A 22,571-nucleotide genomic window follows, 5' to 3' on the forward strand; every position below is an offset into this window, starting at 1 on the left:
ATGCTCAGGAAGTGAGCCTTTGGGTAGGTCCGTCTCGTGCAGGCCAGGATCCCCTCCTCATAAAACCTCTCGGTGGCTGTCAGTAGATCGAGAATTCTATTTGCGAATTGCTCATTCCCACACTTTCGGGCTAGGCTACTCAAAAACCCCCATAGCTCGCCGGGGTGCCCTGACTCTTGATAACGTACTCGCATCTGACACAAGCGCGCCTTGAACATCTCAAATATGGCCTCTTCTAGTGATAAGGCTGCGTGGCTAAGAATTCTCTCGCCGGCTTCCGTTCCAATCAAAAAGTCATGTGCGGTGCGGTGGACAAATTCGACTGTTTTGTAGGAACGAGTATTGTAAGACTTTATCTCCAAGAGCCCGGCACAGCGTGTGCGGATCTCATTCTCTGTTCTGACGTAGAGGGGCCGTAACAAATCATGTGGGATGTGATTTGATATCTTGAGAAGACTCTGTTAGATATCTTGCTCAGTTGCAGACCCAATCTCGAGCAACGTGGGGGCGGTCCACGATGTCATCGCCCCCATCTTGTTGTGCACAGTGTCCTCCGCCGGGAGAGCCCCGCTTATTCCTGCAAGGGCGAGTTGAAAATAGTTGGCCGCTGACTGTCTGTATATAGGAATGTCTTGGTTCAACCTTTTCCACATATCCTCGTAGAGATTCACAAGCTCATTGGGAAGTTGACGTAAGCGGTTTAGTAATAGATCGTCTTCGTCGTGATTTCGAATGCCGCTCTTGACGCTCTTCATAGCAAGCCGGAGCCAAAGGAAAACGCCTTGAGCTTTCCATAAAAGCTCTCTGGTTAGTTGGAAGGAGAGCTGAGTGGAAAGACTTCCATTTGCTTCGAATACCTTCAGCTCTTGTTGGGTATAAGCTTCCATATCTGCCCAAGTAAGATCATGAAGCTTGAGATTAGGCACGTGATCGAGTTGCTCCTTGAGTCGCGGTTCTGGCCGACTCGAAACACATAGCTTAACTTTCCCATGATGGGAAAGCCGCAGGACTTTCTCCACTAGATCCTCCTCGTTGTCACTAGTGTATTCATCAAGACCATCAATGAAGACACAGAGCCACGTTCTTTCCGCTTCGATTTTGAAAGCAGCCAACACAAGTTGTTCCAAGTCGGGAATAGACCAGTCGTAAAAGCAGTCCTTGGTCGTGACAAAAGGATACTCTTGTATCATTTCGTCGGTGAGTGACTCATTATCATGGAGAAGTTGATGCACTAAGGTGCTGTAGAATCCAGCAATATTGCTTTGCGAGGGCGATCCAATCTGCCAGAAGAAATGTGATAATATCTTAACACTTGAGTGCGACTGGCTTAGGAATTCCTTGGTTGTTTTGTGGGATATGATATGCTTGACGAGGGTGCTTTTGCCCGAACCCGGTTTTCCTTGAATCCAGAATAGGGAATCTGGCGACTGAAGCCAAATCCTAAATCTTTTCCAGACCAGGCTAGTGGAGTGAGTATAACCCCGAAAGGAAGCCTCGTCTGTGCGAGACTCCTTGCTACCATAGTGTTGAAATATCCGGTTAAAAGTATCGTCGTGCGGAGGTGTAATTCCGTTCCGTCGCTGATTCATCTCTGGGAATTTGAGACTCTGGACCAGGCGCTCGCGCTGACTTTGAGTCGCTTTGTTGGTCTTATGCTGTTGCATTGTGTTGAACAAATCCACCTTTATGAATTCGCTAGTCTGCGTGGCTTCCTTGGTGATATGAGCTCGAGTTAATCTGGCTTCGATGCTGAGGAGGTCCTTCATCGTAGTATAGCCAGCAGCGATCTGCACAATGAAGGATTGGAGGTCCTGGTCGATCTTGTGGAACCCCTGGTCTTGTTTTAGAGCACTGGCCTTGCTCTGGTCACTGTAGATTTTACGTCAATAACCACGAGACAGCCAAAGATAGACTAAGCCCACCAGATATCCTGGGTCAATAGCGTCTGCATGGTAGCTGTACAGCGCTGGAGAGCCTTATCGAGGTCTTCAATCTCTGACCTTACCAGTATAGACTTGATAGGAGCGCGCAAAGCTGCCCAGATATTGCCAGGCTTGTGCAGTTTGGTGATTTTTTGGACCTTTGATTCGAGCTTTTGTGCAATGGTTGTGCACTCGTTGGCGATGGAGGCTAGGCGTTGCGCCTCTGGTGTCTTAAGCTGACTACATGAAGTCGAGGCTCTCTTGGAAGCCTCGATCATGGCGCCTGCATTCTCTCCGAGGCGAGAATCCGGAGTTTTCTGGCCTTGGTATATGGCGCGACAGAGCATGACGGTCTCACGGGCGAAGCTGATGGTCTGAAATATGTTGCAGGCTACCCCGAGCGCTTCGAGCCCCGACATATTGAGTATAGTGTCACCTCAATCCAAGGGTGGCAGGCAGGAGTTCAATGGTCGTGAGCGGCTGCAAGTTTGGAGTTCGGTTGGGTTCCAAGAAGAGGGACGAAAGAGGGGTTCCATGAAGAGGGCGGGCGGGGGCTGAGTGCGTGTAATCTGCCTCACTCTTAGTGAACCAATAAATAATACTAAGAAGGGCAGATCAGTACGTATAGAAATACTATATCTAATAGGTGCATCCTGCTCGCCTCGTGCAAGGCTTCCAGCCTGAGAAGAGCATACATATCTGCTGATATCACCGGTGGCCTTGGCCTCTTTGTCGCATGTGAACCAGCCGGTTTACTGGTAGAAATGGGTTGCATTTACACTATTATGTCATCCGGTGACGGGAAAAGTTATGAATAATTCGCTAATCATATATAAAACTCTACACAAAGCTGCTCTATACAAACAGTATCTACACTGCAACCGTTGGCCATCACTCAATTGCAGGTGAACCCACAATCGCCCTCCCTCTTGCCTCCATCATAAGCTCCAAAATTGCAATGGTGCTCCTGATCGTTGCTCGTGAAGTGTTGGCCTGCATAGGCCATCCAGACCGCATCCCCATCAACATCAGGGGCGGTGAGGTCGAAAGTCCACGGCAGGGCGCTGGTGAAGCTTGATGTTTCGCCGCTGGGGATGCTGACCAGGTCCTGTCCACCGACCACATTCCCATCGGCATCCTTCAGGGTAACGCTAAACCGGTAATTCTCAATGTTGTCCCCGGGACCCTCGTTCTTCTGATACTGGGTGACGTGCACGCCGCACCAACCGGTCTGGACGGGCTTGCATTCTTGCCACTTGCAGTACTGTGAACAACAAATATCAGCATCCGTTCATTGAAAGCATCTCCTCGCGGGGGAAGATTCGGAGATTGTCAGCTTACCACTCGGTGTGTGCACTCGTAGGGTTTTAGTCCCAAAAAGCCGCAATATTTACTAAAGATCTCGCTCGGCGCCTTGTTGCACCTAATATTGGTGACTTGGGGGCAGTCCATGTGTCCGACACCAGCGTCAACTCCGACGTCGTTCCAGTCGGCATCATAAAAGAGAGTACACTCTTCGCCGTATGGGTAAACTTTATTCGGCTTACTCCCTGGGAACATATCTCCGCCGGTAGCTTAAACTCTTTGTAAGCATATCATAGTCGCCTCATTGACCATCAGTCAATCATGAAAAAGAGCACACATACTTCGAGAGTCGCACATGGACGTCTGATCGTCGTAGCCAAAATGATCAGTGAAGGGACGGCTTCGCTGGAGCCAGGTGCACTATCGGTGTTGATCAGTATTCGAGCTAGAGTCTGCGGGTTCACTGATAGACCAACTTGATCAACATAAAACGTCTTGTCCTGGCATACGTCGCCTGCCGCAACGAGCGGGAGAAGGACGAGGCCCGAGCCAAGCATGGACATAAACGAAGATTTCATCGTCAAGGTAAGGTTATCTGGTAAGAATTTGAAATCGAGGACTTTGTAGCTGTATACTGGCACTTATATCCAAAATGGTTCTGAAATATGACTCGGCCTTGTTGTTATGAAGAAGTGGTTAGAGAATATACTCTCCAAATGGAAAGGATATGCATTTATATAAGTACAGAGAGTGCTTATACATTCGCAGCTATACACTCAAATCCTTGTTTGATTCAACTATAGGGACTTCTTCGAAGGAATGAGCTAGAGTATCTAGCTGACCAAAATAACCACAAATTGCTGTCAGCGTATGACCAACTGCACCTAAGCAGGCTAAGTGTGCGGTCTGGTCAGCCCACGATACTGGACCCGAAGTAGTAGAAGCTGGATCAAACAGGGGTTTAAGTATACTACTCAAGCATATTAGAATATAAATAGGACCTCATGGCCAACTTGGGCGACTGAAGCATTGACCTGGTTGGCGAGGTGCTGCGCCCCCAGATCCTGATCGTCTCCAAATAGCAACGGCCAACCGTAGCTGAGTGCTGATTGGGCCAGAGGCCGAGGAGGATTGCCGCCCGTACTACTATATTTGGCTTGCAGGCTGCACAATGCGATGCCCCACTCTGTATCCGTACACCGAATAGAATCTACCCTTGGTCCGGCTGGTCGGCAGCATCCGTCACGATCGGTCGTGATTCCGAATCCTTCCCTCAGTTGAAGCATTGCACTCTGGGCTACGGGTCGGGAAATGGTTCACGGCAGGCGATGACGTTGCACATATCCTGCTATGATGCGGCCGATTCCGACACCTCCGAAGCGAGGAGACAGGGTCCATTCCAGGACAAAATAACCTCTGGGCCTTGCGAAACAAGCGCGCAGCAGCCGCGAAAGCCATCAGAGTTATAGAACAAGCCGGGATTCTTGGGCAATTCGGGCTCGAGCTCTGACCCAGACGAAGCTGCGCATTAAGGGAAGGCCATAGGTAGACAGATCCAGCATCGCGGGCATCGTGCCTCGAAGAAGCCTGGGATATCGATTACGCTAGTAGGTACCGCGATCGACACGGGATGCCAGCCAAAGGCAGATAGAAAGAGGTTGGAGGATAACTAGGAAATTTAGGGGCAGCTCGTCGAATATTTAACATTCAGTGAAGTAGGGCGCTTTGGACTGAACATCGGGGCGTGCGCGTCGGCTGTCGGCAAACTCCGCCCTTGGGCATCGCTGCTGGATAAGGGGGCTTAAGATGTTTTATCGTTTCTATGTATGTATCGTATCGTTCATCATGAGCGTCGTAAAGGCAGGGTTGAAAATTAGGGTGTATCAGCGTGACCAGCGCTAGTAGAGTCGAGGGGGTCATGAGACTCAGTCTTCGCATCCCGACGAACTCATTAGAAGTTTTCTCACACGCTCGCCTCCTCCGACACGGGCCGCTCCGTCTTGCCCTCCCAGCCAGCCTTGACGAGCCAGAACATGGCCATGAGCGGCGCCGTAAACAGCCCAAGCGTGCCGCCCAGGACAAACTTGAAGAACTGCGGCGTCCAGCGGTTGGGGTAGACATAGTCCCCTCCCGAGCGCCTGCCCAGGGCCGTCAGGGCACCGACGCTCACGGGCCACAGCAGGATAAAGGATGGGATGCAGATGAGGAAGCCGCGGAGGGCCTGATGGAAGATCTTGGCGAGCACGGTGCGGGGCCGATGGTGGTTGCCATAGTCGAGGAGGAAGAGCCAGCGCAGGATGGGCCGCGAGGGTTCGGGGAAGATGCCAAGGGGCTGGATGGAGCGGTTGGAGAGGTCGTGGGTGACGAGGAGCCACTCGATAAACCAGGTCACGATGCACTGGACGATTATGGTGACGCCGGCATCGCCGGCCAGGGTGTTGGGCAGCTGGAAGAGGCGGACGGGCTTCTTCTGCGTGTCCTGGTGGGCGTACATGCCTGGAAGTAGGCAGGTCAGAGCAATGGTCTTTGGTCGGACCGTGAGAGAGGGCTGTCGGGTCTTACCGTAGGCGATGGCAAAATTGATGCCCGCAGAGATGGCCATGCCGCCGAAGCCGTCGAGGACAAAAACGTAAAACTTTTGACGTGCCGTGAAGCGCTCACTGGGCGGGAGGCGCCCTGGCTTGCTGCTTGATCCATTGCCGGCCTCCTCGTCGTTGGTAGGGGTGATGGGCCCCTGTGAGTCGCTACGGGCGTGGGCAGCATCTGAACCATCTGCCCCATCTGCAGCGTCTGCCCCTGCGCGGTCCGCGACGACCCCCACTGCCGGCGTGGCTGTCTCATCAGCCGCCCCAGTGTTTCCGTCGAGAACTGGCATGTCTGCGGGCGGCGTGAAACTCCAGGCAGAGCTATCGCAATGAAATGAGGTTGACTGTGTGCGATATGGGAGATGAGAGGGAGGAGGCTACGATGACGACGACGCGTTGAAGGGTTTTCCTGCCGCGCCCCAGAGTCCCCTTCTACCTTAGGTAGTCTTGAGTCTGGCAGTAATAACATTTGGGTGGCGTGGAAATTGCAAGCACGTGGCTATTTTTTTTGGGTAATGGGCAGATTTTCGGGCAGCGGCCCAGCTTGTTTGTGACGCTGAGTCGTCGCTGCTAGACGAATAGGGGAGGGGGCACCAGGATGGGAAGCAAAGCTCGAGGGCATTGTCGAGGCATGCGACCGAGTTCTGTGACGTTCTGTGATGGGGATCACGAGCGTAGAGGAGGAGGCATTTGGAGATTCGTTGCACACCTGCACATCAATGAATGATGCACAACAAGGCTCGTGCAGCGACTGGCGTGCATTTGACGTCTGACCGTTGACGTGGGTGTGCACGCCATTGATTTCCGCCGTTGGTATTTCCCTTTTGGGAAAACAGCTCCAGGCACGGGGCGCTCACCACTTGCTGGCCTGTCGCTCACAGAAACATCTAAAACATCAGTGGGTTCGGTATAAGTTTACACGTACTATGTACGAATAGGAGCCATAGGGCCGACGAACTGCCCCGTCCAGCTATTGATACGCCCTGAAACCCTCTGGGTACGCAAAGCGTGGCCACCGCATGCGTTGGACCAGGGATCCATGATGATGCTCGATTTAATGCAACGCCAGAGAGCTTTGAGATTCGCGTAACCGCTCTGATCTCGCCCGGCGGGCTGGTAGAGAGGCGCAAATGAAGTACCAGCGCCACATTACTGCGTCTTGTGCGTCTCAAACAGATTGTCAGGCGGCTGGGTCAACATCCATGGCGGCCAAGAAACGGAGGTGCAGCATCTCAAACAATCGCCGTGTCCGGCATAACAGCCAATCAGCGTTGAGGAAACTGGTCTGGTCCAGTGAGCTCCAGCACCTACGCCCGCTGTGAGGCGCTCCAACAACAGCGGTCTCAGCCCGCACAGGCCCCCTGTTTCCCTCGGAACGCGCCGAATGTCTGCAGGCGCAGGGGAATCAAACGCCTGGCGACCACATCCCTGGTTCTGCCTCCTCCATCCTCCGTCTCCTCGACGCCTCGACCTCACCATCACTCGACGACAGCTCCACCACCGCTCCGATGGTTTCAGGTCGTCGGCGCGCAGTCCCGCAACTCCCGTGGGAAATGTCCTGTTTGCCCGACATGACATGAGCCGGGGGCTCGACCACCCGGCTCTCAACTCGCCTGGATCTCGTCCACCGAGAGCCTCATCGCCCAACGTTGTCGGATAGTAACGCCGTCTGCTCCGGATCTGGGCCCCAACGCGGGTCCCAATGCTTGTTCACCGGAAGTTTGACACGCAGTCCCCACTAAACAAGTCTACCTGATCCCAGGCCAGCCCTGAAACGCCAGCTTTGACGGCTGGCACAGTGGGACTGGGACTCGGTCCCGGAGCCGCATTTTCCCCTTCATGTTGCCCACCATCTCGAATCCCGGCCTCCTGCTGGACGGAGTGATCCGTCCTGAACGCCTTGTGGCCCGTGATAAAAGACACCGTGCTCGCCCCGACGGATCCCAACTTTCTCTTGCTTCTCCTCACGCTCACGTCGCAGCTTTTCATTCTATCCATTCCTTGGTCTCGGGCTTCTTGCTCTTCCATTCCCTCATTGTCTTTTTATCCACTTCATTGACTGAAGTCTTGTTATTCTTCCCAACCGCTAGCCGGTCTTGACTCTTGAAACAAAATCACTTGGAATACTACCATCATTCTTTCGAACCTACACTCTCTCGTCCAACGACTGCCAACCAATACTATCTCCAACATGCCTTCCGCCACACGAACTCTTGCTACCGCCCTCGCTGGCGCCGTCACTGTTGCCGCCCACGGCTATGTGTCCAGCGTTGTCATCAACGGTGTCTCGTACTCGGGCTACGACGTCACCAGCTTCCCTTACCAGGACGAGAGCCAGAACCCCGTCGTCATCGGATGGAGCTCCTCGGCCACCGACCTGGGATTCGTTGCCCCCGATGCTTACTCCGACCCCGACATCATCTGCCACCGTGACAGCAAGAACGCCAAGGGCCACGCCAAGCTTGCCGCTGGTGACTCCATCTTCCTCCAGTGGAACACCTGGCCCGAGTCTCACCACGGCCCCGTCATTGACTACCTCGCCCGCTGTGGTGACGCGGGCTGCGAGTCTGTCGACAAGACCACCCTCGAGTTCTTCAAGATCGACGAGGCTGGTCTCGTGGACGGCTCTGGCGCCCCTGGTCTCTACGCCTCCGACGACCTGATGGACAACGGCCTCGGCTGGATGGTCAAGGTCCCCGAGGACATTGCCCCCGGCAGCTACGTCCTCCGCCACGAGATCATTGCCCTTCACTCGGCTAATGAGGCGAATGGTGCCCAGAACTACCCCCAGTGCTTCAACCTCGAGATCACCGGCTCCGGCACCAGCGAGCCCGCTGGTGTCCTCGGCACTGAGCTCTACACTGCCGAGGAGGAGGGCATCCACTTCAACATCTACACTGCCCTCGACAGCTACCCCATCCCCGGCCCTGCTCTGATCAAGGGCGCCTCCGCCATCGAGCAGACCACCTCGGCCATCAAGGAGACCGGCACTGCCACCCAGGGCAGCGGCTCTGCCCCCACCGGCTCTGCCCCCGCCCCTGAGCCCACCACCGATGCTGGTGCCGAGCCCACTCCCACCAGCGCTCCCGGCCCCGATATCACCCCCATCATTACCTCCACCGCCGCCCCCACCAGCGTCGTGACTGTGCCCACCTCTGCCAGCCAGGCCCCTGAGCAGCCCGAGCCTACCTCCGTCAGCCAGACTCCCGAGCAGCCCGAGCCCACCGGTCCTAGCTGCCGCCCCAGGAAGCACGGCAAGAAGCACGGCCGCAAGACCAAGAAGGTCCGCCGCCACTCTCGTGCCATGCGCCTGTAAGGGATTCGTCCCGCGGGATTTGGTAGTCGTGGCTTTGACATGATGGTCACATGGAGGGGAGGAGAAAGAAAAAGAGGGGGAGGGGGAGAATTATGGATCTTGTCGATCATTTCACTTTCTGCTGTAGATATGAGCCTCATGTTTTGTACCAAAAGATAGAGAATAGCACGGGCTCCTTGGAGTTCGGGTTACATTTGCATCATATTATGACCGATTGATGTGAACATGGGAATTCTATGTCGATGTTAAACCCTCTCATCGTCTAATATTGGGATCACCGCTGACACCGGCCGGCAGGGCAATATTCCCAAAATTATTCCTATATATGGGTTGTCATTCGCCAGACATTAATTCCGCCTTTACGGATAGCTTGTCTTCAATTATTGCACCAGGGTAGGTATTTCAACCCCGGCATAAAAGGCCAAGACGGCGTCACTGGAAAATGAAATGCCGAGAAGTGATAGGCGAAATTGCCCTCTGATAACACTCTGTAAAAGATTCTGGGCAAACTTTCTTCCATCAATGAGATCGACTGTGAGCCGTTCCTGGCTTGTGTTTTGAGCGCTTGAATATGAAACACGCCCCGATCTCCTTGCCCACCACCCTAGACCAACTTTCCACCGCGTCTCGAAACGCAGACAAGGTTCCCTGGATCTTCAGGCAAAACCGCCCACGCATCAGAGGATGACAGCATTGGCGCGGTGACCCACGTTCGTCGTTCGGTATACAAACCCGGAATGGGCGTCTCGGAGCTCGCGGGTCCCCATTCCCCGTTCAGGGCACCAACGGCAATTTATACGCGGGGAATCCAGCGGACGGCCGTCATTCCCATCAATGCCACTCGAGATGCAACGCACTTCGTGACAGAGCCTCAATATGGAGAAGCACCACGATGCATATCCACCAATGACGGCCCCCCGGGGACTTGGATTTCCACGGTAGAGACGGCAACGGCTTTTGCAAAAGTCTGGGGAAGGCCCCTGTCCCGGCAGTGCAACCTTATTGTCGGCAAGAAGGTGCGAGTAGCGAAGTAGTATAAGAAGGACGAGATGCCTGGCCGTGAACATATGGACATGGCCCTCGGCAGAAGCAAGTCACATCACGAACCAACACTCGATTCACCATTATGAAGTCTGTCTACTCTGGCGTCGCCCTCTTCACGACGGCCGTCCTGGCTGCCAGTCGCACCTCGGCGCCCTCAGGCTGCGTCACAGTCTCTCAGTCCGGCTCTGGCGACTTCAAAACCGTCCAGTCGGCCGTGGACTCTGACCCACCCTGCATCTTCATCGAACCGGGAACCTACAACGAGCAGGTGCTCATCGAGCAGCGCTCGGCGTCGCCGTTCAGCATCTACGGCTCCACCGACGACGACACGTCCTTTGCCGCCAATACCGTCACGCTCGTCTACGGCCTATCGCAGGACGACGGCATCGGCAACGACGAGACAGGCACCCTACGCGTCAAGACAGATGGCTTCCGCCTGTACAACGTCAACGTCGAGAACTCTCGCGGCGAGGGCAGCCAGGCCGTCGCCCTGTCGGCCTACGCGGACAGCGGCTACTACGGCTGCGCCTTCTCCGGCTTCCAGGACACGCTGCTGGCCAACGAGGGCCACCAGATCTACCTGGACACGCAGGTCGTGGGCGCCACCGACTTCATCTTCGGGCAGCGCGCCCTGGCGTGGTTCGAGCGCGCCGACATCCGCTGCGTGGCCAAGAGCATCGGCTACGTGACGGCGCACGGCCGCGACGAGGACAACGACTCCATCTACGTGTTCGACCACAGCGCCGTGTCGGGCGTGCAGGGCGACTCGGTCCCCGCGGGGGCGTACTACCTCGGGCGCCCGTGGCGGTCGTGGGCGCAGGTCATCTTCCAGCGCACCGAGATGAGCGAGGTCATCAACCCGGCCGGGTGGCGCGTGTGGAACGACGGGCAGCCCAACACGGAGAATGTGTACTACGGCGAGTTTGAGAACACGGGCGCGGGGAGCGAGGGCGACAGGGCGGATTTTGCGACGGCGATGGATGCGGCTGTGGTGCTGGGGGATGTGCTCGTTGGGTATGAGAGTGCTGACTGGTTTGATGCCAGCTACTATGCTGGCAAGGGTGCTGATGTTGGTGATTCTTAGTTGAATACATCATGTGCCAAGGAAGGTTTGGTATGGGTTTTATATCAATATCAATGTTTGCCATGCTCAGAATTAGGGGACCTAGATCAGATGCATCTTCATTTGGGGGGGGGGGGGGGGGCGGCAATACGTGAATTCCGTAGCATCTATCGAGGACGTCGACATGTTTTCTAAGCCCTCGACTGTGCTGGGAGTGAATAAATCGCTACAAAGGGGAATCTGGCAGAGGCCACAGCACAGGCACAACCAAACTTGTTCGTGTTCATCTGCGACATGATGATGGATGACCGCCAGGGCCGGGGGAGACCCCACGATAGATGGAACAAGTTTTTGACTTGCGAAAAGCATTACTGTCATCTGATTACAGGACCTGACATGAACATGTGGTTTTACATACACACTTGAAAGGAACGGGCGGTGGCTGCGGGAGGGTTTCCGGTGGGGTATGTTGCTTTGTGACCATGGCTACTATGGGGCTAAGAGCATGCATCATATGCGTCGTATTCAAAGCGGAATAGTCAAAGAATTAGGATATGAAGGTTGTCAGGCGACAGCCACCCTGGGAGAGCTGATCTGTAACCTCACTCAGGTGGCGATGCCGGAGATTTTCGGTGTTGCACTACCCTATACGGAATACATGGACTGGTCTGCCTGAGTGTGGATCAATCTTTTCCCAAATGACTCTCTCACTACCTGATGCACTGCAAATAGCAACCTATACCATGGTACCAACCTAATCAGCGGTTGTGCCAGAAGAGATGGAGGAACTGTCATCCACCACGGCCCTCCTCCGACAGACAAGGCTCTTGAGCCAGCCGAATCGAAAGAATGACTCTCCACTCGCCTTGCCGCCCACAATCTTCTTCTTCCCACCTGCGTTGCAAGTGCAAGTGCAGTAGTCTTTACCTCCGCATCTCTTTGTCCCCATAGCAGGGGCCCCTCGAAGATACGACGGCGGTGGCGGAGCTTGCCTCGGCGCGGGACGTGCAATCGGACTGCAAGCTGGAACGTCCATGGTGAGCTCGACGACGAGTGTATACACGCCCAGTTTGGTCCAGAATGCAGCGTCCTTGGAGGTGGGCAAGGAGGTGATGCAGGTACGTCGACGACCAGCTAGATAGAAGGCGTTCTGGCGGACCACGTCGAGTCTCTGCTCCTCGTCGGCCTGCTCCTTGGACGGAGGCGGAGGGGGCGAGTTTGAGATGACGCGGGTGGCCAGGTTCGATACAATGTTCTCGAGCTCCTCGATAGATATCTCCTCAGAGGGGGGAACGATGTTGCCAAAGCTGGTCTTGAACAGCTTCCGATCGGGTACTCCTCCGGGCATAAGGAGGCGATGTTGCCGACTCTCCAGCTGCGAGATGCGCCATGCGAGGTGTCTCCAAGTGCAGTTGGGGGAAGGAGGTAGAATGGGAATGTTGTAGCGAGTCTCGAGGAGCGTGATTCGCTTTTGGAGGCCTTCGAGAGTGCTGCATGCGAGGATATCGTTGGGGAGGGGGATATTCTTCAACCCCTCGAGGTTGGCCACGCTGCAGGCGGCGAGAGCCTGGGTCTTGTCTTTGAGGGACATGATGATGGTGGCCACGTTCTCACGATCTGCTCAAGGCACGGGATTGAGAGGATGGAAAATGTAGGTGCAAACTGGGTGAGAGATGGACGTTGGGGTGGGAGTGGTTGTTATAGCCTTCACCTGTGCTCTGCCGTCTCATGGGGCCCAACAGGCAGCAGCACACAACTGACATATAAATGTAAGACAGATGTGAAGCCGCACGACGGCCTAGACACTAGGTCAATTAAATATCGTAGGCCCTTGACAAGGAGTAACTAGATCTGGTAATCCGATCCATAACTTCGCCGAGGTGACCATGTTGCGTGCACCAGCATCCAGTCTGAGGCGAGCCGCATACCAACTTCGCTATACCTATCTGTCAACCAATGTCAACAACGCCCGCATACTTCCTACTATGCAACATGACGCCGAATGAACAGACCGGCCTTTGCAGCAGAAGCCCTGGTTTCCTTCTCAAACCCCAGCACCTTCCCAAGCAACGCCATGTCGTGAGGACTGTAGGGATCCACCACCCACTCAACCTCTGCCCCAGCCGCCTTGAACGTCTCGACGAAGCGCACGTTGTCCGTGTACAGGACCTCGACTCCGCCCGAGTGCACCCACATGGGTGTCTTGCTCGCAAATCCGTGCCCTCTCCCGGGTGACAGGTACGGGTCCGTGGATGCAATCTTGCCTCCTCCCGTGATGGTCCTGGTGCCCCATCTGAGGAGCCGCTCGTGGAGGTAACAGGCACTTTGTTCGACCACAGACACAAGTCTCGTCTCGTCGTCGCCGATCGTGATATCGGTCCAGGGAGACCAGAGGATCGCTACGGCAGGAGACGGGATATCCAGCTTGGCGCCATAGTCGTGGATATAACGAAGTAGGGCCAAGGCGATGTTCCCACCCGCGGAATCTCCGCTGAGGACGATGCGGTCTGCAGGGACCCCCACCGTCTTGAGAAGATACATGTATGCCGACACGGCGTCCTGGAGCGGCGCAGGGAACCGGCCGTTGGAGTCAGTCGCAAGGCGGTACTGCACGCTGAAGACGTGGGTGCAGCCGGCGTCGCGGGTCAGGAGGCTGGCAGCGAAGCCCGAGCTGCCGTCGCGACCGTCGCCGATGACGAATGCGCCGCCGTGGAAGTGCAGCGCCACGAGGAGGTCTTTGGGATCGGCCGTCTTGGCCCGTTGGGGGCATTTGGGGGTCCACGTGCCTCCTATGGCGCAGGGCGGGAGCTCCGGATCCCTTGCTGGGCCGACGTACAGGTCTGAGGCGGCTGGCACCACTACGGCGAAGCGGTCGCCCTCGGATCCGGGCTGGAGGGTGAGCTTTTCGGTTCTACGGGCGATGCAGATGGTCCGGATGACCGACTTTATCAGCCGGACGAGGAGAGCCTGCTTGAGGCTCCATGCTGGCGATTGTCTCCCCTTGGGGTGGATGCCGACGAGGGTTAAGCGGAAGAGAGGAAGCGCGATTTCAATGGGGGCGAAGAAGAGCAGGTAGAGGGTTCTAAAGGCTGGGCGGATGATGGCCATGGTGCTAAGTGTGGGGTGAAGTCACTTGGTGGACACTCAAGTGGTGGTCAGCAAGGCCGAGGAGGAGGAGGAGTATGCACCCCAGATTCCCCTCCCCTGAAAAGCATGGGGATCGGTGCATTTCTATGAGATGCTCCGAGGATCCGCTGGACGGCTGGCTCAAGCATTGGCAGCGGTCTGGGCCGAGGCACTAACCAGCAGCAGCCGTGTCTGATCAATTCTTGGCCAGGCCAACAGCGAATGCAAGGAGCGTTCCAAGACAAAATGCGGGGTAACTAAACCCCATGCATGAATCATGATGCGTACAGATGGATGGGACCCTGCGAGGGGTCCAACGCGTGGAGATGATGCCAATCTTGTTCCCGATTAGGAAATAAGTTGCCGGTGCAGGTGGGTGACACTAGTCTATGCAGCCTGCGAGAGACGGTCCCCCGGTGTCCTCGGAGTCGTTTACTAATACTTGACAGCCGGCGTAGCTTGTGATTCTGGAACAGACTGTTTATCGATGACAAGGTGATAGTCAGATTGCTATCCGCACTTGGCTTCCATGTATCTGCACACCGCCGACGCGACGCCGACTAGTTAAGCAACACGCAAGCCCAGATCCGCTATAAAGCCTATATGTAAGTTGCCCTCACGCCCACCTTGGCATCGCATCCTCACCATCTCACTCCCATTGACCTCAAACTAGCACCGCGGAACCACGGAGTGTATTACTACCCATCCGCCACAATGGCCACCTCCATCGTGCCAGTCACCAGCAGCCTCCTCGGCGCCATCAAGAACCTCGCCCTGCAGCCCCTCGTGCCCGGATCGGTCCTGCTCTTCCTCGCCTACGCGCCCACAGACGTCGTACAGCGCGTCCTCAGCTCGCCGGCCATCCAGCGCCTCCTCGGCTCCACCGACGCCCGCCTGCCGCTGCGCATCCTGCTGGCCCTGGGCTCCATCCGCGTGGTGAACGGCTTCCTCAGCCGCTGGGCGCTGAATAACTGGTCCGTCTCTGCGCAGAGGGGTTGGGACTGGAACGGCGAGCTGGCCGTCGTCACGGGCGGGTCCAGCGGCATTGGCCGGGCCATCGTGCTGGGCCTCGTCGCCAAGGGCGTGCAGGTGGTCGTGCTCGACGTCCAGGCGCTGCCGGCCGATATGGCCAAGGTCAGCGCCATCAAGCACTGGGAGTGCGACATGACGTCGGCCGAGGCCGTCCGGGAGGCTGCCGACGACATCCGGATGAAGTTGGGCCACCCGACCATCGTGATCAACAACGCGGGTATCGCACACAGCAGCACCATCCTCGAGTCGTCGGACGCCTACCTGCAGAAGATCATGGGCGTCAACCTGCGCGCCCTGTGGAGCACCGCGCGCGAGTTCGTGCCCAACATGGTCCTCAAGAACAAGGGCCATGTCGTCACCATCGCCAGCATGGCCTCCTTTGTCACCATCCCCACCTCCGTCCACTACTCGGCCACCAAGGCCGGCGCCCTCGCCTTCAACGAGGGGCTCAAGTGCGAGCTCAAACATTTCCACAAGGCCCCCGGCGTGCTCACCACGGTCGTGCACCCCATGTGGGTGGCCACCGACATGACGGCCCCCTACGCGGACCGCATCGTCAAGGGCCAGGGTCCCATGATGAGCCCGCAGGACGTTGCTGACGCGGTCCTCAAGCAGATCTACAGCCGCAAGGGCGGGCATGTGTTTGTCCCCGGGAATGTGTGGTGGATCTCGATCATCCGGGGCCTGCCGAGCTGGATGCAGGAGTATATGAGGGACATATCCGCCAAGAGGACGTTGGCGCAGTAGGACCAGAGGGATGGGTGGTAGGTAGCAGGATGTGATGTGTACGGATATTATGAGAAAGATACGATACCACAGCATTAAAAATATTATTATAGTATTGGAAAATCAAATTCATCCATCAATCGCATGTACCTTTCTCCTACGGAATGATCGGCACCTGGAAGCTCGTCGCCAGATCAAACCACAGCCCCCGAAAGCCCCCCTCCCTCGCGGCCCACACGAGGCTGATGAAGCGCTGAAACTCGCTGGCGTGCCGCGGGTGCATCGCAAACGATCCCATTTCAGGAATGACGTCTTCGCCCCCGCTGGTGCGCGTCTCCAGCAGGGCCACTAGCAGGGGCAGGGCGATGGGAAGGCCGCGCATGCCGTCGGGTGCCCAGCCGACGAAGCCTAGCAGCTCGGCGATGATGACGTTGGCGTGCACCAGGGCCTCGTCATCGCGTGTGCCCAGGGGGTGGCGTAGGCGGTGGATGATGAGGAGGGCGGCGGTGCGGTAGACGCGTGCCTGGAGGAGCATGGCGTTGACTTCACGGGTGGTATAGCCGGAGAAGACGGAAGGGGGAGGGCGTGGCTCCCAGAGACGGATCTGGTGCTCCAAGTCGGCAAACATGTCTGGTTCGTCGTCACTGGCTGGAGATGGGCTCCAGGGTCCGGATGCTTTGGCCCGGGCGCTGCAGTCGCATAGTTGTTGGAGCAGGGGGAGCAGTGTCCAGCATAGACCGGCGTACCGGTCAACGATGAAGCGGTGGCAGGTGGGAATTCTGATGATGGGCGGTTCACGGTGGATCAGAGACTCGACGGTGTCGAGGAAGATGGGAGTGATGGTGATGGGGTCTAGATGCGGCTGAGATAGGAGATCGTCATAGAATGGCCTAACGGCTAGGAGGGCGCTGCGCAGGATGGAGTAGGCCGACGTGCACATGGTGACAATGTGGTAGACGAGGAGGATCTGGCCAGCCATGACTATCGCTGCTGCATCCTCGCGCCGTACCGTCGTCGTGTTCTGCAGCACACGCAGGCAGTCGGTCCCGGCTGAGACGTCAACCTCGCCGAGGGACTTGATTCGCTGGTGTTTTATATCCCACAGATTGAGAGCGGCATCGTAAGCTTCCAGCAGCATCCCGTCTGCGTGGGAGGAGACGGCGCGTATGGCGGCCTGGAACCGGTCCGTGAAGCTTGGCCCAATCATGTAGGGCCAGTGGAAAAGATAGAATACCTCTCGGTCGTTCAGGACGTCTCTGGCCACGAATGATGGGCTCGTGGGCGGTTTGTCCTCTCTGGAAGTAGGCGGTGATAGCACCCCTTCGACAGAGATTCCAGGCGTTGGGCATGCCTCCGTCTGGGAGTTTCCATTCGCCGGGCTCGGCTCACCGCTGAGGACATGGCGAGGGCTTTGAGCCGGCTCGTCGAGGCTGAGGACCTCGCAGCTCCCATACGGGGGGTTCTTGACAACGGGGCGACGGCCCATTCGTCGCTGGCGCCTCTCAAAGGAGCACCGTGTCTGGTGCTGGCGACACCGACAGCACATTGGCGCACCATCGTCGAAGAGGCATTTCTCCTTTCTGCGGGAGCATCGGTCGCAAGCGGGGGGAGCCATCCGTACTGGGGATAGTTTTAGACTCTGGCCACGGACGATGTTGATGTTGTTTTGTTCCTCTGTCCAGTCGCCCCCATGATCTGTCTCTACCCCTGTGGGGCCAATCTATCACAGCCGCAGAGGCGCTAGGGGTATATTAACCCAAACACTCCTCCTCGGGATATCAGAAAAACCCCGTTTGAGCCGTAAATAATGTTATCGGCATATTAGGAAAACTATATATATATAAAAGAGCTCAAGTATACTACTACCTTTCTTTGGTTAGAAGGTAGTATTCTCATTATGCACTACGTCGTATTTAAACCATCTGCATTCGCTATGATATAATTAATCAGCTTTCTCAGCCATACCATCCATACCCCAGTCTCCCAGTGTGGGGGAGAGCGGGGGAGTCGGAGACCAGCCTCGGCCACCTTTTGCCGTATTCGGAACACGTTACGATGTGCAAAACGTTGAGCATGAGGTGGCGCTGGTCAACGTGCTGGAGGGGAATCTGTGATCCCTGTAGCTCCCTCATCGATCTGTGGGACATGTTTTCTATTACACCTTCATTGACATGACCTCGGCCTGTCACTCGGGGAGTATAAGTTCCCGAATCCGTCGCCCGTATGTACATCGTTTCCATAGGACTTTATTGTCCCCGGTAACGGTCTTGTATCGCACCGCGGATAGGAATACTGAGCATGGCCTCCGCTAACACTTTCGAGTCGTTCGATGTCCTCATCGTAGGCGCCGGCATCTCTGGCATCAACACAGCCCACGCTGTCCAGAGCAGAGGCCCCCCTGGTCTCACCTATGCCGTACTAGAGCGTCGAGGCCGCATCGGCGGAACGTGGGATCTCTTCCAGTACCCTGGAATTCGATCTGACTCGGACGTCTTCACGTTTGGTTTCTCGTGGAACCCTTGGCAGGGCAACAGGCCCATCGCCACGGGTGACAAGATCTGCGCCTATCTGAACGAATCGGCCGCCAAGTCAGGTATCGACAAGAAAATTCGCTTCTACGAAAACGTCCTCTCCGCCGACTGGAGCTCTGAGTCCTCTACATGGAACGTCAAGGTAAAGAAGGGTGGCGATGAGGGAGTCGAGATCGAGTACCGTGCCAAGTTCCTCGTTGTCGGCACGGGCTATTACGACCACGACGAGCCCCTCAAAACCACCATCCCAGGCCTCCAGTCGTTCAAAGGCAGCGTCGTCCATCCTCAGTTCTGGCCCTCGGATCTCAACTACATCAACAAGGACGTCGTCGTCATCGGCAGCGGCGCCACAGCCGTCACCCTCGTACCCAGCATGGCCCAGGACGCCCGGCACGTCACCATGCTGCAGCGCAGCCCTAGTTATATCGTCTCGCTGTCTGCCTCGAAATGGATGAAGTTCATCATGTGGACGCTGCGCACGGTGCTGCCCCGTATGATCGCGGGCCACATGATGCGCAACTACTTCGCCTTCTACGCCAGCTACTTGTACCACCTCTGCCAATGGTTTCCCAAGGTCGCGCGCAAGGCGCTTCAGGAGGGCTCCAAGAAGCAGCTGCCCCCTGGGTATGACATCAACCCGGACTTTGTCCCCCGCTATGGCCCCTGGGACCAGCGACTGTGCGTGTGCCCCGACGGTGACTTCTACAGCGCCATCCGGTCCACTAAGGCCAGCGTCGTCACCGACGTCATCCGCGAGGTTACCGAGGACTCGATCCACCTGCAGTCGGGCAAGGTCCTGCGCCCAGATATCATCGTGACGGCGACGGGGCTCAAAGTCATGTTTGCGGGCAAAATGAAGTTTTCGATTGATGGCGAGCCATACGACCCGACGAGCAAGTTTGCACTGAAGGGGTGTATGCTCCAGGACGCCCCGAACCTCTCCTACGTTTTTGGGTATGCAAGCTCGTCGTGGACGCTCGGCGCCGAATCCACGGGTCTCTTCCTGACGAGGCTGTGGAATCTCATGTCGTCCCAGAAGATCAAGGTGGTAATCCCGCGGGCCAAGGATGCCGACAAGATGAGTGTCTTTGGCCAGATGGACCTAAGCTCTACCTATTTGCAGGTTGGCGTTAGGAGTCTGCCCAAGGCCGGCGAGGGGCTGTGGGCGCCGAGGAAGAACTATCTCAAGGGTATGTACCAGGCGGCGTGGCCGAGCCCCCTGCAGGGGTTAGAGTTGCGCAAGTAGCTGTTTTGGAGTGTGAGGGAGTATTGTATTATTGTCATAGATTGAGCCTATGTAACGTCATTGAATATCGGAGTTCGAGATTCTTCTCTCGCCTGGACATGGTACGGTGCCTACCCGCCCCGTCCGCATCACGCCCCTCCGCTCAGCTTTCTGATGTACTCGATCGCCCAGGGTGTTTCGGCCCACGCGGAATAGTTGTATCGAAGCATCAGACGAGCCTCCGAGGGTGAACCGGTCGCGTACGCTTCGGGCGGGGCCGCAGCGGCAGCAGCCGGATTGCTGATCAAATGACGCCAGAAGTGAGGATTAGCCTGGTCGACGTACCGATGCAAATCTGCTATCTGGGTCTCGGCCGCCTGGATAAGTCGTTCCATCTCTGCGGTGTCTCCCCGGAGGACCTCAGGACGTGTCTCCACTATGGAGCCGACGAGCTCACTGCGGACAAGTTCAATAATCTCCTGGGGCATCCTGCCTTCTAGTGGACCGGAAACAGCCTGGATGGCCTGGAGATCGAGTAGGATACGGAGCTTGATGAGTGTTACTGAGGACATGTGGCTCAGATCGGAAAACCTGCGCGACCATAATCCCTCTGGCGACTCGAGCGCGTCGGCGTCCTTGACATCGAGGAACGGCAGGTCCATGTCGCCCCAGTCGTAGTCACTTTCCTGCCCGGTCGTGGCATACCACTTCATGAAGTCATATGCGACCTGGTCCTTGCCCAGACGGATGTACAGAGCAGGGATCATGTCGCGGAGCCCCATGTTGTCACCCCGACAGAGCCGAAGCATGTCGAGGAGATGGTCTAGTATAGACTCCACAGCAACCTTCTGCCCACCAGGAAGGGCGAAACCCTCGACCAACGCGTCGATCAGGCCGAGGCGCGCGCGCATGTACGGCCTCGTCCCGTGGATGCCCCAGAAGTGGCCGATCCCGTTCTCGAAGGGGTTGGGTGGGTTGAGCATGTCACCCTGTAGCTCGCGCACCTGCTGCTCTTCGCGCTCCATATGGTTGCGAGCCTTGCGAACCGCTGAGCACCGACCTTTGTGCTTAGCCCAGGATGACGTCTGGTGATCTCGTCCGCAGTAGTAGGTGACTTGGCAGCCGGCGCACCGGGAGAGGTCGTCTGTACGACCGCAGACCCCGCAGGCTGGAGGCGACAGCGAAGGGGCTGAAGACATTGTGGAGGGTGAGTGTGGGCGAGATGCGAGGTGACTAGACATGTATGAAGATGAGACAGGAAGGATCAAGGCCCGTTTGGTTGAAGAGCAGGTACGATGCAGAAGTTGCGACCCTCCCTCTGAATCCACCCCACCGCAAATCCACATCGTCGAATCATCACGTGTACGCGTCACATTCGCGTCACGCTCAACACTTCCAACACTTTCTCCTCGTCTTAGGTAGCAATGCCCATGATTGGCATTCGGCGCGACGGGAAGCCGATCAATGGCATCCTATGTGCCAGAGGGGGCGAGATTGGCGTGTTTGCCCGAAAAGTACGGATATAGAACTTTAATTCGCTTCATAATTTATGGGGCATAAATTATAATCCCGCAGTTTTCTCTATCCCTTTAGCAGCGCATCATCGCTAATATAATTGTCTGTTTATAGTGAACAGGAGACGGGCTACGATGCGGCATATGGTGACTACCACATCGTGAGACGACTATGGTAGGCTTCAAATGGTATAATAAGGGTACACCATAAGACCGCAAAGAGAGAGACTAGAGCCGTAGAGACACCCACATGCCCACGCGATACGTTCCCACTCAAGCCCTTCCACTGTATAGAATCCCCACCCGTGAGGTATACGAAATATAACACCACTAGCTGCGGTATGGTCATACGCGAGAATATTGTGTAGCTTGGTGGGTAATATCTCGATTGCAATAGGGCCAAGGTGGTCGCTCTGATTACGGAAGTAGTGCATGAAGATCGCGGGAGGCATAGGCAAGTCACCTAACAGAGGTAGGCAGGGCCGAAAGGCGTATTCCTGGCGGAGAATCTATTTTCGAGAAGGGACGGAGTTGGTCTCTAGGCTCCGATACATTCGTCAGATGTAAGGAGATCGCGGAGCTGGAACTAGAGGCACGACATATTAGGTGAGGTTAATCTACATTTAGTGTAGACGAGGCGTCATACGGTGTCGAGAAAATAAATAAATAAATGGCGAACAACTTACTTTCATGTAATGCATCGTTTTCGGCTTAACTAGCGGATTATTCTTCCCCGTGCCTCGAAGCTTATAATATGCCGTTCTCAGTCACCAGAACATTTCGTCAGCATCCGTCACATCAGCAACGCCAACGATTAATAGTTTCATAAGGCCTATTCTGGTGTTCACGCAGAGGAGCATATACTTTTTAGTCCCGGCAGGCGGGAATAAGTCAAGCTGTTCTTCGCTGCCAATAGATGGGGCGGGGGATAGAGAACTCGGTGTCGCACTAGTACTACTAAGAGGCTGGTTTACCGCTGCCGAAGCTTGCGCCGCGGAAGAAGTTGATGAGGAGTCATCATCGGAAGTCTGAATGCTGACGCTGCATACGCCCGATGGCCCGGCTGCCTGATAGGCGAAAAACAGTCCGCCCGCTTGTTTGCTCTTGGGAATCTCGATGCATAGACGCTTTCCATATTCTATCAAGATCAGTCAGGTAAGATCAGTAACGTTGCCTAGAGAG

General features: G+C 56.0%; 11 protein-coding genes across 11 annotated transcripts; 4 read left to right on the plus strand and 7 right to left on the minus strand.

Moving 5' to 3' along the window:
- Positions 1–461: 461 nt before the first annotated feature.
- ACO1O0_005926 (uncharacterized protein) lies at positions 462–2,200 on the minus strand (the record flags this gene model as incomplete). The annotated part of the gene is made up of 2 exons (XM_083195331.1): positions 462–1,862; positions 2,006–2,200. The coding sequence occupies 2 exons, from the start codon at positions 2,198–2,200 to the stop codon at positions 462–464; spliced, it is 1,596 nt and encodes a 531-aa protein (XP_083048347.1).
- Positions 2,201–2,817: 617 nt separating this feature from the next.
- Positions 2,818–3,482, minus strand: ACO1O0_005927 (uncharacterized protein; the record flags this gene model as incomplete). The annotated part of the gene is made up of 2 exons (XM_083195332.1): positions 2,818–3,186; positions 3,264–3,482. 2 exons carry the CDS (start codon positions 3,480–3,482, stop codon positions 2,818–2,820), a joined length of 588 nt encoding a protein of 195 aa, XP_083048348.1.
- Positions 3,483–5,190: 1,708 nt separating this feature from the next.
- Positions 5,191–6,102, minus strand: ACO1O0_005928 (DUF2456 domain-containing protein; the record flags this gene model as incomplete). Its single annotated transcript, XM_083195333.1, has 1 exon — positions 5,191–6,102. One exon carries the CDS (start codon positions 6,100–6,102, stop codon positions 5,191–5,193), a length of 912 nt encoding a protein of 303 aa, XP_083048349.1.
- Positions 6,103–8,003: 1,901 nt separating this feature from the next.
- Positions 8,004–9,128, plus strand: ACO1O0_005929 (glycosyl hydrolase family 61-domain-containing protein; the record flags this gene model as incomplete). The annotated part of the gene is made up of 1 exon (XM_083195334.1): positions 8,004–9,128. One exon carries the CDS (start codon positions 8,004–8,006, stop codon positions 9,126–9,128), a length of 1,125 nt encoding a protein of 374 aa, XP_083048350.1.
- A 1,126-nt stretch (positions 9,129–10,254) lies between these two features.
- On the plus strand, positions 10,255–11,256 carry ACO1O0_005930 (family 8 carbohydrate esterase; the record flags this gene model as incomplete). The annotated part of the gene is made up of 1 exon (XM_083195335.1): positions 10,255–11,256. The coding sequence occupies one exon, from the start codon at positions 10,255–10,257 to the stop codon at positions 11,254–11,256; it is 1,002 nt and encodes a 333-aa protein (XP_083048351.1).
- A 733-nt stretch (positions 11,257–11,989) lies between these two features.
- Positions 11,990–12,826, minus strand: ACO1O0_005931 (uncharacterized protein; the record flags this gene model as incomplete). The annotated part of the gene is made up of 1 exon (XM_083195336.1): positions 11,990–12,826. One exon carries the CDS (start codon positions 12,824–12,826, stop codon positions 11,990–11,992), a length of 837 nt encoding a protein of 278 aa, XP_083048352.1.
- Positions 12,827–13,218: 392 nt separating this feature from the next.
- ACO1O0_005932 (uncharacterized protein) lies at positions 13,219–14,343 on the minus strand (the record flags this gene model as incomplete). The annotated part of the gene is made up of 1 exon (XM_083195337.1): positions 13,219–14,343. One exon carries the CDS (start codon positions 14,341–14,343, stop codon positions 13,219–13,221), a length of 1,125 nt encoding a protein of 374 aa, XP_083048353.1.
- A 732-nt stretch (positions 14,344–15,075) lies between these two features.
- Positions 15,076–16,140, plus strand: ACO1O0_005933 (uncharacterized protein; the record flags this gene model as incomplete). The annotated part of the gene is made up of 1 exon (XM_083195338.1): positions 15,076–16,140. The coding sequence occupies one exon, from the start codon at positions 15,076–15,078 to the stop codon at positions 16,138–16,140; it is 1,065 nt and encodes a 354-aa protein (XP_083048354.1).
- A 136-nt stretch (positions 16,141–16,276) lies between these two features.
- Positions 16,277–17,605, minus strand: ACO1O0_005934 (uncharacterized protein; the record flags this gene model as incomplete). The annotated part of the gene is made up of 1 exon (XM_083195339.1): positions 16,277–17,605. One exon carries the CDS (start codon positions 17,603–17,605, stop codon positions 16,277–16,279), a length of 1,329 nt encoding a protein of 442 aa, XP_083048355.1.
- Positions 17,606–18,417: 812 nt separating this feature from the next.
- On the plus strand, positions 18,418–19,896 carry ACO1O0_005935 (flavin-containing monooxygenase; the record flags this gene model as incomplete). The annotated part of the gene is made up of 1 exon (XM_083195340.1): positions 18,418–19,896. One exon carries the CDS (start codon positions 18,418–18,420, stop codon positions 19,894–19,896), a length of 1,479 nt encoding a protein of 492 aa, XP_083048356.1.
- A 128-nt stretch (positions 19,897–20,024) lies between these two features.
- Positions 20,025–21,074, minus strand: ACO1O0_005936 (zinc finger MYND domain-containing protein; the record flags this gene model as incomplete). The annotated part of the gene is made up of 1 exon (XM_083195341.1): positions 20,025–21,074. One exon carries the CDS (start codon positions 21,072–21,074, stop codon positions 20,025–20,027), a length of 1,050 nt encoding a protein of 349 aa, XP_083048357.1.
- Positions 21,075–22,571: the final 1,497 nt, after the last annotated feature.

The sequence above is a fragment of the Amphichorda felina genome, assembly GCF_050947745.1.
Source record: "Amphichorda felina strain 45539 chromosome Unknown scaffold_6, whole genome shotgun sequence".
Classification (NCBI taxonomy): domain Eukaryota; kingdom Fungi; phylum Ascomycota; class Sordariomycetes; order Hypocreales; family Bionectriaceae; genus Amphichorda; species Amphichorda felina.